A 15,861-nucleotide genomic window follows, 5' to 3' on the forward strand; every position below is an offset into this window, starting at 1 on the left:
CAACCTTCTAGGGAAAAGGGTGAGAATCTCATTTCTGAGAGTGGCAGCAGAGAAGGAAGACAGACCTGGTTTGGAAGATTACTCAGGAGATAAGGATGAAGGGACATGGTCACCAACCGCGTGGGTGTGGGTGTGTGGGTGTGGGTGTGTTAAGGAAACTCGCAGGTTTCTCTCTTGAACAAAATAGGCCCATGAGTCAAAAGGACTGCAGGAAGGAAACACAGGAGCGTGAGTGCAGAGAAAGGCAGTTCCCTCCTGATACTACCCGGCTCCTTTCTTCAGATTCCTTTTTTACCAAGAAACCTTCTAATCGTAACTCTCGCACGTTCCCTACTGGGAAAAGCATGTGCTGAGCAGCCAACACAAACAGCTGCTCTACTCATCAATTATGGTTTTCACTCTAAATTAATGAATTGCCATTCTAGTCATAAACCAGGCTTCTGTGAGTTTAGTCAGAGCAAAACAATTTACCAGGGTTTGATCTCTCTCAGAAGAGCTGACAGAGTTGTTTTTGCCCCTGCAAAGTAAAGGATTAGACCTTATACCACAGTGATCCTGGTAAGGCCTCCTTCCCTGGCACAGTTGGCAGGCGGGAAAGGGTTGGGAGAGGGAGGGCTAGAAGAGGCTGCCTAATGCTTTGCCCTGTGCCAAGTCAATTGAATCAGGAGGTTCTGTGCTTGCAATTTAGCAGCTATTTATAGCGTGCTTTCTGAGATTCCCTCACATATACCACAGGCCCGGTCTCCAGAAGAAAAACTGCCCCCCTCTGGAACTCTCTGCTTACAAACAGCAAGGTGCAAGCCCAGGCAAGTTGTTCTGGGAAAGTGGGAGATTGCGGGGTGGGGGCTGAGTTCTGGTTGCAGTCGATTTGGAGATGGCTGGTTTCATCATAAAGACTTCTTGGGAAATCTGAGAAAGAAAATACTGACTTTCTAAGCCCACTTTGAATTGTTTCTTTACCTACGCCAAACCTGCCAAGAGACATCTGAGTAAAAGAGGCAAAGGCGGCCGGGCGCGGTGGCTCAAGCCTGTAATCCCAGCACTTTGGGAGGCCGAGACGGGCGGATCACGAGGTCAGGAGATCGAGACCATCCTGGCAAACACGGTGAAACCCCGTCTCTATTAAATACAAAAAACTAGCCGGGCAAGGTGGTGGGCGCCTGTAGTCCCAGCTACTTGGGAGGCTGAGGCCGGAGAATGGCGTGAACCCGGGAGGCGGAGCTTGCAGTGAGCTGAGATCCGGCCACTGCACTCCAGCCTGGGTGACAGAGCGAGACTCCGTCTCAAAAAAAAAAAAAAAAAAAAAAGAGGCAAAGGCATGACTATTACCCACCCCATTGTTCAGATGAGGACACTTAGGCTCTCGGAAGTCTAAGCTACTTACCCAGCACTGCATCATTCAAATGTCAGAGCCAGGACTTGACCGACCTCGGTGTTCTGATGCCAAAATCCACACCTTTTGCACTTTGAGTTTGTGTCCTATATGGGGAAGGACACCCTTCCCTCACCACCCACCCAGCAGGTCTTTCTTAGTCAGCAGTGGCCTAATGGTTCTCCTGCCTGAAGGTGCCAGACACATTTAGGGGTGGTGACTAGAGCACCCAGATCATCCAACAGTAACTGATATTATCCTCTGACCAGTAAGTCCTCCCAGATCCCCTTCCTGTGTGCTCACCTTCTGCAATGTGCTACAGAAAACAGATATAGGGGCCAGGCACTGTTGCTCACGCCTATAATCCCAGCATTTTGGGAGGCCGAGACGGGCAGATCACAAGGTCAGGAGTTCGAGACTAGCCTGGCCAACATGATGAAACCCTATCTCCACTAAAAACACAAAAATTATCTGGGCATGGTGGCACACACCTGTAATCCCAGCTACTCAGGAGGCTGAGGCTAGAGAATCTCTTGAACCCAGGAGGTGGAGGCTGCAGTGAGCCAAGATTGCGCCACTGCTCTCCAGCCTGAGTGACAGAGTGAGACTCCGGCTCAAAAAAAAAAGAAAAGAAAACAGATATAGGATGATGACAATCCCCTGCCCTCAAAAGGTTACAGAGCAACAGAGCCTGAATTGTGGAGATGGAATGAAAGAAATGGAATGGGACAGAGTTGCAGAACCAGGAACCAAACCCAGGTCTGCCAGACTCTAGAACCCGTGCTCCTGCCTGCAATGCTGGACTGTCTCTCCGTCATGGTGCTGTAAGGTCTACACAGTGTTTTCCAGACAAATAAATCAAGGCTGGGAGAGGTGAAGTCACTTGTGGCTTGTGGCAGAGCTGAGACACCTCCAATTCCAGACGCCACCACCTCTTGCCATACCTCCCTGCTTTTCTCACCTCCATGCTCTAGGTCTAGGCAGGGGAAGGTCTAGGCAAGGGAAGGTCTAGACAGAAAAGAGGACGCCTGAGACATCTCATGAGAACTGTGACGAAGGGACTCCTTTTCCCTACTCCCAGTGCCCACAGCAAGGAGGGCATCCCCTTCCCCCAACATTTCACACCCGACCTCACTCCAGCCAACCCCCTCCAAAATACACAGTGCTACTTACATATTCCTTAATGTCCTTTGATTTCACAGCCTTGTAGGAATAATACGCAGGGTAAAGGGTGCCAAATATAAGCCTGGAGGGAAGAGAGACAAAGAGAAATATGATTTTCTCATTTATCTTATTTAATGGAAAATGTCTGTCTTCAATGCCAAGAGCAGCTCTCTAAGCTACAGAAAGTGCTGCTGTGGGGCTTGATTTATTTTTATGAATGCCCTGAAGGTGTTCTGCTCGTGGCTGGGGCATCCTTGGGCACCTCTATCTTCTGTTACAGCCCACACCCACCTTCCTTCAATCTGTGGTTTGGCAACATGAAAGGGTGGTTGGGGGTCATGGCAGCCAAAAATGGGGATGGGAAGGCACGAAGACCCCTGAAATTAAAGGCTGCCTTTCCTCTCCTGCTGCTAACCCCCCTCTGAAGCTCTATTAAGCCTGCAAACACCTCAGGCTTTTTTTTCCATCAAAACCTTTCCCCTCAAATTTCACTCCCCTTGGACTTGATCTCAGCATCCTGCACCCAGAATAAGCTCTTCACATTTCATATTGTAAATTCAATCAGGCCAAGCCCTCCTCCCACCAATACATCCCCATCTTGTATTAGCCTGTTTCTCGTTGCTCTTAAGATGAAGAAGCAAAAATACCAGCCCCGTGACAGTGTTTGAGCAGCAGCTCTCACTGATCTATGCTCAGGGCTGTGTTGGGTCATTAAATGATCTCGTGCTCAGCCCTGCCTCTCAGGACCTGCATGGCAGAGTTCCACCTGCCCTCATTCTCTCCACCATGCACTATCCCCCGCCCAGAAAGCTTCTGCCTGTGCTGTTCTCTCTTTCTGGAGTCTTCCTTTCCCCGTCTTTCTCTGGTTAATGCCTGTTCATCCATCATATCCCAGCTCTAGTATGACTTCTTCTTCCCTGGCCTCCCTAACTAGCTCGAACCTCCTCACTACACTCATAGCACAATGTACCTATCATCAGGGTGTTCCTTTATTGTTGTTTGTGCGATGCTTTGATTGACAGCCTTCTTTCCACAGCACCGTAAGTGCCTTGAGGGCTGAGAATGGATCTGTTTTGCTCAACACTGTGTTCCCAGAACCTACCCCATAGTAATCCCTCAACAGATATTTGTAAATGAATGAATTGAGCTGGAGGTTTAATCTTTTCACCTGACAGATGAGGTCACCCGAGGGTGCCAACTCAGGGCCAAGCTGACTGGGTGCAGGAATGGGCCTGGCCCAGGCACTATATGAGCTGACATCTCCTGTGACAACCCCACAGATGGAGCTTTCAGAGTCCCTGCAATGAGCCAGCCTACTTACAGAAGACACCACACTGAAGAAACGCAAAGCTGTGGTTCACTGGGTATTGAGAGGCTGTACAGAGAACTCCTAGTCCGGAAGCAATTTACCAAGCAGGGGTCAGCTTTACCATGAGCACTGTTGCCAGGGAACGCCGTGATATTCCACAATCATCAGGTTTCCAGGGAAAACAAAGTTGACTGAACCAAGTCTGTTTCTGGCACCGAAAGGGAGAGGGCTGTTAACTCTTGACTCACACAGGCCTTGTGCGAAGTGCTTTAGAGCTTTATCCCACTTAGACTGCCTTGTCCAAGGGAACCCCTTTTACAGACAGGACTCCAATGCACGGAGCAGCCAGTCACTTACTTGTCTAAAGCCTCATGACCAGGGAAGCGTAAGGCAGGGCTGGAGCCCAGCCAGGCCAGCCTCCTCCAAGTCTGACTTCTTGTGACCACTGTGCATGACCTTGGGGAGCCGCCCACCCTCCAGGAAGGCTGAAATGACCTGTGTGAAGAGCAGGATGAGCCAGTGGGGGTACAAGAGAATAGTGGAAGAAAGGAGAAAAAGCAGGACTGGGGGTGAGGGGGAAACACTTAAGAGAGGGTAGTACCAAGGACAGCAGGCAGGCCAAGCAGGAGGTGGCTGGGGAAGCCTGCTGGGTTTGGTCATCGCTCCCTTGGTGAGGAAAGTCCCCACACTCCTCCACACTGCCTCCTTGCCTGCCCCCTCCTAAGCATTCTCAGGTATCCAGGAGCCTCACTTCCTCAGGGAGGCCTTTCCTGACCTGGTCACACCCTGAAGATTGGGCTCCTCTCCCTTTTTAGCTCCTGTACCTACCCCTTTCTTAGCTCTTGTCCACCGTATCCACTTGGTCAGCTCAAGGTGCATCTCTCCCACAAGACTGTGTGTTCCACAAAGCCAGAGATGGTATCCCTCATTCATAACACACCCCTGTCCCCCGCACAGCAGGAAGGGCTCAGTAAGAACGTGTTCCCTGTTTGAAGTATCAGAATGGGGAAACCAAAGCCAGCACCATTGAGGGAACGCTCGTGACCTTGTGTCTGAGGTCTCAGCAGCGAGGTGGATGCCAGACGGCACCAGGCTGATTCAGCAAAGTCTTGGGCACAACACCATGGACTGGGGGGAAATACATACACCGTTCCTCGGGCATAGGTGCCATGGTTATTACCCATGTCTGCCAGGATGGTTTCCAGCCCCTGCCCTGAGGTAGCATGTGAGCAGCAGAGGAGAGACAGGTGGAAAGTTACAGCACTACCCAGCAGCCGATTGATGGGATCCCCGTGAACCCCAGTGTGTCATGACACCCTCTGAGCGGTCATGGAGCAAGGAAGGCAAGACAGGAAGGCCTGTGCTAGGTCAGCTGGACTCTTCTGAAGTGAGCTGGTTGCCAGCATCCTTCGCCTGGCTCCTGTGTGACAGCACAAGGTCCCTACACACATGAGTTTGCTTTTCAGTTTCTAAAAGCTCAGTAACACTTAGCATCTCACTGCCCTGGGGAAGGGGAAATGGGATGAAAATGGCCAGTTCTTCTTAACCTATTTTAGAGGTAAGAAATAATGAAGGAAGCAGGCTCAAGCCAAAGGGGGTTAGTACTTCTGCCCCTTCAGACCAAGTACCCCCACACGGCCCTTCACCACTGGCCCCACCAGCCTTGCTTCCCACCCCTCCCTCAGCCTCGGGTTCGCAGAGCCAGCAGCTAGCAGCTGTCCCCTGATTAAACCACATTTGTTTCCAATCTGTGACTTCCTGGCTGCTCTTTTTTCTGTCTGAATGTAGCACAAGATCTTCCCCGATCCCACAACTGTTGTTTTTCCTGATAAAGCACCACTAATCCTTTAAGACCTGTCTCAGAAATGCCACTTCTTCTGTGAAGGCTTTGGTTACCGCCCCCACAGTTTTCTTGAAACTATTTAAGCCTGTGACAGGCCTTATGTAGTAGCAGCAATAATAAAACATTTAAAATAATATTATAATATTATATCATTGAGTGTTCACTAATGCCAGGCACTGTTCTACAAGCTGCACTCATTCTTTCAATTAATCCTCTCACATACATAGGGAAAACGAATTCTTACTACCCCATTTTACAGACTGGGACACTGAGGCTTAGCAACATTACTCACTCACCCAAGGAGACACAACAGCCAGGTACAGAGGTGGGATCTGAACCCAGGCAGCCTGACAACAGAACCTGCCTTCTCCCAGGGCGGCCTGTGCTGGCTGAGTCTGTCTCCCTAGTCAGATCACATAGTCCTGGGCAATCAGGAGGGTCCCTCATGCCTGGCAGAGCACCTCCCCCTTTAAGTGGGTGCTTGAAATGTCTGTTGAGTAACAAGCAATTTCAATCTCTCTCCAAGGAACTCAGCCCACTTGCTAGACTCACATAACTTTCTACAAAGTCAGAAAAAATGTGGTAAAATAAGAGGGTCTAAAGCTCCTTAATGCTCGAGCTGGGCCCAAGCAGAGGGAAGGTGGAAGGCTGGAGTGCCATCCTCCAGAGAGACCAGGCTCTGCACTAACACACTCCTCTCAGTTATCTCTGAATGGAGCTCGCAACTCACAGCTCTGCACCCACCCTCCCTCCCCACCACTGTCATTAACTGTTACCCTGAAGCCCCGACCCTGTGTAAAGGCTCCATGAATCTGCCTGCAGCATTTCCCTTATCTTTGTACTTCACTCCTCCTCTTGCTCCAAGTTAGGTGTCTTCATCCAGGTTGCCTCCCCACCCACCTCTTCCACAGCTGTGGCATCGAGAAGGGAGCATGAGTCTCATGTGAATACTACACTCTGATGCAGTGGCTCCCCACTGGGGTGATCTCGTTTCCCAGGGAAATCTGGGCAATGTCTGGAGACACTCTGGTTGTCTGAGAGGGTGCTACTGGCAGCCAGTGAGTAGAGGCAGGGATGCTGCTAAACATCCTATCATGCACAGGACAGGCCCCTCTCAACAAATAATCATCCAGTCCAAAATGTCCATTGTGCCACTGCTGAGAAACCCTAGTTTCTAGACTAGTGTGCTGTTTCCTGGTCCTTGGGCCATGGACTCTTCACCACTATTAAGGGTCATTTTTTGAACCCCAAGGATCATTTTTTGAACCCCAAGAGTTCAAAAATGTCCAGTGTCCCAAGAAAAACTGTAAATGCTCAGATAGTGGGGGATGGCCCCAAATGGTAAAGACCACATACCAAGTCCGTTGGCCAATGTCAGAGAAAATACAGCTCTGAAGTTGCTTATCAACTTCCTGGAGCTCTGGTCAGAAGAGAGAGATTGCTGACCTAGGGCACAGCTACAAGCTATGGCACTGCAGTTGCTGACCATAGCCAAGTCCTTTGCAAACCACGAAACAAACCAGTATTTTCCACAGTCTTCTCAGGCATCCTAGAGTGGCACCAACATGTCCCAATCCCAAATTGTGCTAAAAATTTCAAAATCAATGCTGGCAATATATTTTTCTAAGACTAATTTTTTTAAATGTAAGAGAAATAATAAGCCTATTTATACAGCTGTTTATAGCATTAAAAAACAAATCACACTGAAGAAGTTGTATGTCACCCAAGGGCTTGTGGAACACTCTGTTTCTTGACCTGAGCACTTGCTTCATAATTACAAATATATATAAAACTGTACACATCTTATTTCATAATTTTTTTTTAGACAAAGTCTCACTCTGTTGCCCAGGCTAGGGTGCAGTGGCACGATCTCTGCTCATTGCAACCTCTGCCTCCCAGGTTCAAGGGATTCTCCTGCTCAGCCTCCCGAGTAGCTGGGATTACAGGTGTGTGTCACCACACCTGGCTAATTTTTGTATTTTTAGTAGAGCTGCAGTTTCTCCACATTGCCCAGGCTGGTCTTGAACTCCTGGCCTCAAATGATTCACCTGCCTTAGCTTCTCAAAGTGCTGGAATTACAGATGTGAGCCACTGCACCCAGCCTTATTTCATAATTTTTAAAAATGATGTACAGTACCCAAGAAAATAAATTTGCACAGTCTTCCAATTCATGAAGGCACACAGTTTCATCTGAGCATTAAAATGTATTAAAATTTATACTGATTATGCTTTGTGCTTTTTGTTAATAAAAATATAATTTCAAATTATGTTCTCTGAAGATACTTTCTAAAAACATATAAATCCATTTTTATCACTTTTTATGAGAATTAATCTCCAAGGCTGTTTTTGCTGTCTACTCTAACAGAAGAATGTTCCTTGGTTCTTCAGCTCCTTTTGGCATTCCAATAAATACGCTGTAATTCTTAATCTGGAGAAAACGGTAACACAGAGCAGATATATTTGAAGTCCCCTATATGTATTTTCCTGATACAATCCTTTTCCTCCTCCCCAAAAGTCATCACTATCCTGAATTTGGTGTTTATCACTCTCACCATGTTTTTATTAACTACATGAGCCATGCATAAACAGAAAAAAAGTGTTTATACCTGTTTACATATTCTACAAATGGAATCACACTGTGATATGTTTTTTCATTCAAACTTATGTTTTTGAAATTCAATCCATGCCAACACTTGTCTTTCTAGATCATTTTTAAAAATTATTTATTTTATTTTATTTTATTTTATTTTTTGAAATGGAGTCTCGCTCCCATTGCGCAGGCTGGAGGGCAGTGGCGCAATCTCGGCTCACTGCAACCTCCACCTCACAGGTTCAAGTGATTCTCCTTCCTCAACCTCCTGAGTAGCTGGGATTAGAGGCGTGAGCCACCCTGCCCAGCTAATTTTTGTATTTTTAGTAGAGATGGAGTTTCACCATGTTGGTCCGACTGGTCTTGAACTCCTGACCTTAGGTGATCCACCCACCTCGGCCTCCCAAATGTTAGGATTACAGGCATGAGCGACAGCACCCGGTCTAAAATTATTTTTTTATTTGTATTGAGACAGGGTCTCACTATGTTGCCCAGGCTGGTCCTGAACTCCTAGGTTCACTGATTTCTCACCTCAACCTTCCAAGTAGCTGGGATTACAGGTATGTGCCACTTGCATCCAGTTTTTCTAGATTCTTTTAAACCACTGTGTATTACTTTACTATATGAACATATTGTAGTTTATTCTGTTGATGCATACTTAGGTTCCTTCCTATTTTTCCCCTTTACAAACAGGGTTGTGACGAACATTATTATACATGTCTCTTTGGGCACATTTGAGACCTTCTCTAGTGTATCTACGTAGTGTGGAACTGCTGGGCCAGAAGGTACAGCAGATAATGCAAAACCACTTGCCAGAATGACTATACCAATTTATACTCCTTCCTGCAAGTGTAAAAGATTTTAATACTCCCCATTCTTGCCAAACTTATATAGTCAGACTTAGATTTTTGTCAGTGTGATGGGTGTAAAATGGTATCCCATGTTTGCTTCGATTTGCGTTTCCTCAGTGGCAGGTGAAGTCAAACAACTTTTTATGCCTGTTGGCCATTTGGGCTGCTTAACTACCCTGTTTATATCCCTCCATTAGTTTATTTTGTTCTTAGTGATTTTTAGGAATTCTTCATGAATTTTGGGTATAAATCCTTTCTTGGACATATGCATTACACATGTTTTTCCTCAATATAAGTTCTCTTAACTTGGTTTGTGGTGATTTTCTTGCAGCTTTAAATTTTATATAGACAAATACATCAGTCTTTTCTAGCTTTTTTCTATCTTGTTGAAAAAATCCTGGTCACGTATACTTTTTTTTTACAAGAGTTTTAAACTTTTGCTTTTTCAATACTAGATTTTCATTCATTTGGAATTGATCTTCATGTATGGTGTGAGGAATTCAATTTTATTCTTTTCTATATGGATCCCAATTGTCCCATCCCACTGATTTGCAGTGCTACCTGTCATATATAAAGTTTCCAATATGCATAGGTATTATTTTCAGCTCTGTATTTGACCTACTGTCTAACCATGCACCTATACCACAATGTCTTTATAATAACCATAATATTAACAACCATGACTGTAGAATAAATCCTAATAGTCTTAAAATTTGTCTTGGCCATTATTTTTTTATTAGAAATTTCAATGTAGAATCTTGGCTATTCTTGACCCTTTGTTTTCTATGTAAATTTCACGATAGTTTGTCAAGTTCCACATAAAACCTTATTTAGATTTTGATTGGAATTTCACTGTTTTCATAAAATTAACTAGAAGAATCACCATCTTTATGGTTTCAAGTTTCCTCTTTGTGAACATGGTGGCTTCCATTTCCTCATGTCTTCTTTAGTGGTTTTTTTATTATATGTTGTAAGTTTCTCCATAAAGATCTTGTACATGTTTTGTCTTACTGCTAGGCACTTTAGGTTTTCGGGGTTTTTTTGGCGGCATTATGAATTTTTAAAATTAGATTTTCTATTGGTTATTAATGGTGTATAAGAATGCTACTGACTTTCCAGGCTGCTCTCAGAACCACTAACCTTGCTGCAGTCAAAAGCATTTGGAGTCTCAAATGCATTACAGTGAGTGAAACTAGCAAACTCAAAAGGCGACATGCGTTATGACTCCATTTATATGCTCTTTCTTTCTTTTCTTGTTTTTTGAGACAGAGTCTCACTCTGTCACCCAGGCTGGAGTGCAGTGGCGCAATCTCAGCTCACTGCAATCTCCACCTCCTGGGTTCAAGCTATTTTCCTGCCTCAGCCTCCTGAGTAGCTGGGATTACAGGCATGCACCACCACACCCAGCTAATTTTTGTACTTTCAGTATAGACAGGGATTCACTATGTTGGCCAGGATGGTATATGCTCTTCTGAAAAAGGGAAGTTTATAGGGACAAACACCAGATAAGTGGTTGCCTGGGTTAGATGGGGAGGTGGGGGTTGACTCCAAGAATGTGAAGGAATTTTGGGGAGGGATGGAGCTGTTGCATACCTGACTGTGGTGCTGTTTACACAACTGTGTATGTTTGCCCAAACTCAGAATGAAAACTCACACTAAGAAGAGTGAATTTTACCAATTTCACCTCTATACACCTGACCTTTAAAAAAACCAAAGCATTCAGAGGAATTCACACTCATAAGGCAGGTATGTCGTGGGTCTCCAAAAATGGATCAAGTTGACCTGAGCATCAGCCTCCAAGCTCTGAAACAACCAGTACCTTCCTGATGTCAGAAGGTCCATGTGTGGCAAAACAAGCCTTCCCAAAACCATAATCCATCTCCACGACCCACTGATCCTCTAGCCCTGAAAGGACCGTCTCAGATACGCTGTGGTCCTGGGATCTAAGTGCTTGAGAAACTCTGACCTTTACCACACTGCCCCAGGGAACATTCTTACTCACGATGGTTCTTTTTTTTTTTTTTTTTTGAGACGGAGTCTCGCTGTGTAGCCCAGGCTAGAGTGCTGTGGCTACACGCCATTCTCCTGCCTCAGCTTCCAGAGTAGCTGGGACTACAGGCGCCCGCCACCTCGCCCGGCTAGTTTTTTTTGTATTTTTTAGTGGAGACGGGGTTTCAGCGTGTTAGCCAGGATTGTCTCGATCTCCTGACCTCGTGATCCACCCGTCTTGGCCTCCCAAAGTGCTGGGATTACAAGCTTGAGCCACCGCGCCCAGCCACGATGGTTCTCTAGAAGCTTAATCTGGGAAAAGAGATCCTCCGTCTGAGCACACAGCTCAGGTTCCCATAGCACAGCAAACCACCTGGGCTTTGGTTGCCCTGGGTCCCAGCCCCTGGGCTTCTGCTTACTCCCAGTGACTTTCTAACAGGCTGGAGGGAGAAAATAGGAAAACAGCAGAACTGACCCACTATGTATTTTGGCTCCCTAGAGACTATATTATTGTGACTTATAAGCCATTTATTTTTGAGTGTTCACTTTTAACCTTCATGTGAGACAGGTATCATCATCTTCCTCATAATAATGAGAAAACTGAGGTTTAGTGAAAATAAATAATTGAGTCTCACAATTAGTCAGGGGAGGAGGCCAAAGTCAAACCCATGTCTAACCCCACTGCCCACCTCCTCACTGCTATGATGCACTGCCTTCCTGACTCTGCAGTACCTGGCTGAGAGTCTGCAGCTGGTCTCTGAATGAATGAATGAGGAGTAGAATAGTGGGAGGAAGGCTGCTGCCTGCTTCCTTGCCTAATGGAATTCCACTCTGGCCCTGAATTATAGATTTACTGACAACAGGTGACAGTATAATTACAGGGTTTCAAGCACATAAACTATTCACATAAATGAGGTTCTCTCCCGACCTGAGCTGATCTTGGGAAAACGGAAACAAGACATGTCCTTCTTTTTCACCTTTGCATGGGATTCTGCCAGCCTCTCTGTAGTCTTTCCTTTCCCAGTTGGCTTCAGACCCTGCTCCTCTCTGCAGATCTGAGAGAGTGAACGTATACACAACTCTTCCTTGGGTAACCCACCTCACAAACATCTCATTTGCTTATTTCCTCATCTGGTCTGCACTGTACCCCTCTGAGATAATGGGATTACTTTCCCAGTTTAGAAATTTAAAAAACTGAGCCTCAGAATAGTTGAGGGATATTCCAAAGCCCTTCTCCTATCCAACAAGAGGCAAACCCAGGCCTCCTGTATCCAAGTCCATGGCCATTCCCCAATCCACACTGCCTCTCTTAGCATGAAGAGGAGGTTTCATTGCTTATTTAAAGCTGTCTATAATGTGTGCTGCAAAAATCCCATTTTAAGTTGGATTTTTATGCTCCCAAACCCAACTTAGGAAAGCACAAAACAGAAAAGTCTGATGCAAGCAGGAACAAACATTCTGTAAATTTCCAATTGATACTGTTCCACTCTACAATCCAATCCACACAAATCCCTCAACCACAAATGTCTGCTTGAATCTGTTGTTTTTGTTTGTTTTTAAGTCTTAATTGTAGAGATTCCTATTCTTAAGAAACCCAGCTTTAGTGTGTGTGGTAGAAAGGGGCTGGGCTTTGACTTCAGACCTGAGTTTGAATCCAGCTCCGTCCCTGACTAGCCGTGGAGTGGGAAGCATGCTTCTTAACTACTCTGAACCAGTTTCCTTGAGTATAGAGACCAAGAACACTACTTTCTACAGCCACTAAGCAGATTAAACGAGGAGATTGTAGGTACAAATTTAACATACCAGAGACACTCTGGATGAATGACAAATATCAGTTCCCCTCCCTTCTACAGAAACAGTAACTGCAAATGTCAATTCTTTTAACCACAAAATACTTTTCATTCAATCATTAAATATGTGCTGATCACCTACTGTGTGCCCTGGGCCATCTGATAGGAAAGGCAGGCAGCAAGCAGATAATTATACAAATAACTAATTACTGTCATCACAATAATTGTGATGAGTCCTACTGAGTCTGTTTTGAAGAAGAGAGAAGATTCATTTACAATGACTGTCCTGTGGTTGCCTATATCCCAGCTTATGCTCCCCTCCCCAGACCTCAGAGCCAGAGGATTACGACCTGAAGGGTTATGGTTTTCTCCTCCTGGTGGGCTTCATCTAAAGCCCCCTACATGGTATATATTTAGGCTGAGAAAAGGACTGCTGGGCCTTCCTGTGTGCACCATGAAAAAGGGGTAGGGGGAAAGAGTGAGGAGCTCTTTGAGATTGACTGGCAGGTGGTCAGTGTGTATCTGTGGGGTTTTCCGGGACTTGTCTGCTCAGCTGGTGCCCTCCTAGCTCTCACACAGCAGGTACTGATGTCCTCTGCCAGGTCCCAGGCAACTTTGAGTGCATGTGTCTGTCTGGCAGAGGGTATCGAAAGCCCTGGGGAAGACCATGGGAACAGGACAAACCTTTACTAATGCCCACTAGGCACTGTACAAGACACTGATCCCCACAGAAGTCAGGTGAGGTGACTACTATCATCCCCTCTTACACAGGAGGGACCTGGGACGTTAAGAGGTTAAATTCATTCATTCATTCATTCATTCATTCATTCATTTGTTTGTTCGTGCCACAGACATTTATTCAGTCCCCACTCTGTGTCAGATTCTGAGGCCAACACAAGGTCACAGAGCTGCTAACTGAATGAGCTGGATTCGAGCGCTCTACCTGGCTTAAAACTCTTTGCTCTTTCTAATCCAACTTGATACCTCAAGGGCAGAGGTTTTATCTTCAGGGAAGTCACAACATGGCTGGGGTGCCAGGTATATCAGAACAAGAAAGGTGGCAGGCAAAGCTGTGTGTGCTAAGTATGGAAGGAAAGACAAATGATGATGGGCAAAACTACAAAGATGGAAAACATGAGCTGCCAGAGTCTGGCAGTGGGGGAGAAAAAGGTGATGACTACAAAGGGGCATGGGGGAAGTTTTGGAGGCGATGAAACTGTTCTATATTTACACTGTGGTCATGATTACATGACTGTATGCACTTGTCAAAGCTCACAGAACTATACTGTAAAAAGGGTGAATTTCACTGTGTGTAAATTATCAGGAATTTATATAGGAAATTTAATCAGGAAAATCAGGATTTGAATTCAAATTATACAGGAAAGTTCAGGTTTTTCCAGCCCTCTCACTCAGCTGTACTGAGGCTGCATCACTTCTGTTTATAATCCCATACCATGTGAACAAACACTGCCAAATGAGGCTGGTCTTCTATGTTTAGTTACTGATTTCCTCGTCTGTTAAGATCAGCCAAGTTAACCGAGTAGAATGTAGCTAATTCTTAAAGTGGTTATGTCTCAAAAAGATATTTGCACACCCATGTTCATAGCAGCATTACTCACAATAGCCAAAAGATGGAAGCAACCCAAGTGACCATCAACAGATTAATAAACACTGAATATTATTCATCCTTTCAAAGGAAGAAAATGCTGACACTTGCTAAAAGATGGATAAACTATGAGTATATTATGTAAGTTATACAGGCCAATCACAAAAAGGCAAATACTGAGTGATTACATTTATAAGTGGACTGCTCTAGAGAACTCCTTAACTAGATAAGTCAAAATCATAAAAACAGAAAGTAGAATGGTGGTTGCCACAGGCTGGGGGGATATAGGGAGTTGATAATAGATGTGGAGTTATAATTTTCAGTTTTGCAAGATGAAAAGCTTCTGGAGATTGGTTGTACAACAATGTGCAATAAATATACACTAGTGAACTGTGCACTTAAAAATGGTTAAGATGGTAAATTTTATGTTATGTGCTTTTATCACAATTAAAATAAAATAAATTTATAACATTTATGAACCAAAAAATTCTCTGCATGAGTATTTGTTCAAAACCATCCATACTTAAAAATTTTATAAAAACAGAATTTACTTAGTACAGGCCATTAGTTCATTTAATCCATAAAAGATTAATTCTAACAAAGTTATAAGAAAACAGAATATATAATCTTTCAAGTTATATCTATTCTGTTTCATGCGGCAGTGTTATTTTGTAAAAATTACTAAAATTTTCAAACATCTCTATTCAATCCATTGTAATGACATTTAAGATGAATGAAAATTAACAAGTAATGCAAGTAAATATATTTTTTACTGGTTCTTGTTGTAGAGGAAAAAAACATTGCTGTATATTATGTTCTATTAATAAGCTACACTATTAAAATGTTTCTGAGATTGATATTTTAGATAGATAGATAAATTTCTGATTTGTTCCAGAAAGGATCTGAGATGGCTTGATTATAAATAATTGTGTGGCACATAAGAAATTACCATGATTCCAGGCCACTGGGTTTATCTGGCAGCAGAAAGGCTCAGAACTGCTAACAAAAGCACGGTTGTCACCTCATTAGAAGAGAAGGGCGGGGCTATGTTCCACCTGCCCAGGGAAGAAAAGGATTGTGCGAAACACAAGATGTTTGGCTCAGGTCCAGCATGCCACCCTGATTAGAACACAAACCTATTTAAAAAAAAAAAAAAAAAAAAAAAAAAAAAAAAAAAAAGCAAGCTGGAAAACAGCTCAGCTTTACTTCAATGAGCAAAATTTAAATTCTGAGAGAATTTTCAACACGTGTTTTAATTATGAGTGAGTCAGGACAGTCAGGGAACAAATGCAGTTCACAGCTGCTAAAGTGCGCTTCTGGCTGGAAGTTCTGGACCCCGCTCCTGAG

The 15,861-nt window shown here is 44.6% G+C and overlaps 1 protein-coding gene across 7 annotated transcripts in view; it reads right to left on the reverse strand.

Annotated features, from left to right (window-relative positions):
• REEP1 (receptor accessory protein 1) overlaps positions 1 to 15,861 on the reverse strand; it is a 122,582-nt gene that overhangs the window by 63,490 nt on the left and 43,231 nt on the right. For 6 of the 7 annotated variants that reach the window (XM_009184595.4, XM_003908925.4, XM_031655327.1 and 3 more), the window contains exon 2: positions 2,546 to 2,618. In XM_009184595.4, the coding sequence (XP_009182859.1) occupies positions 2,546 to 2,618 (73 nt within the window). Of the gene's footprint in view, positions 1 to 2,545; positions 2,619 to 3,857; positions 3,979 to 15,861 lie in introns of those variants that run through there. The other variant, XM_021925034.2, reaches the window with a different exon arrangement.

Source organism: Papio anubis, chromosome 14 (genome assembly GCF_008728515.1).
Source record: "Papio anubis isolate 15944 chromosome 14, Panubis1.0, whole genome shotgun sequence".
Lineage (NCBI taxonomy): Eukaryota > Metazoa > Chordata > Mammalia > Primates > Cercopithecidae > Papio > Papio anubis.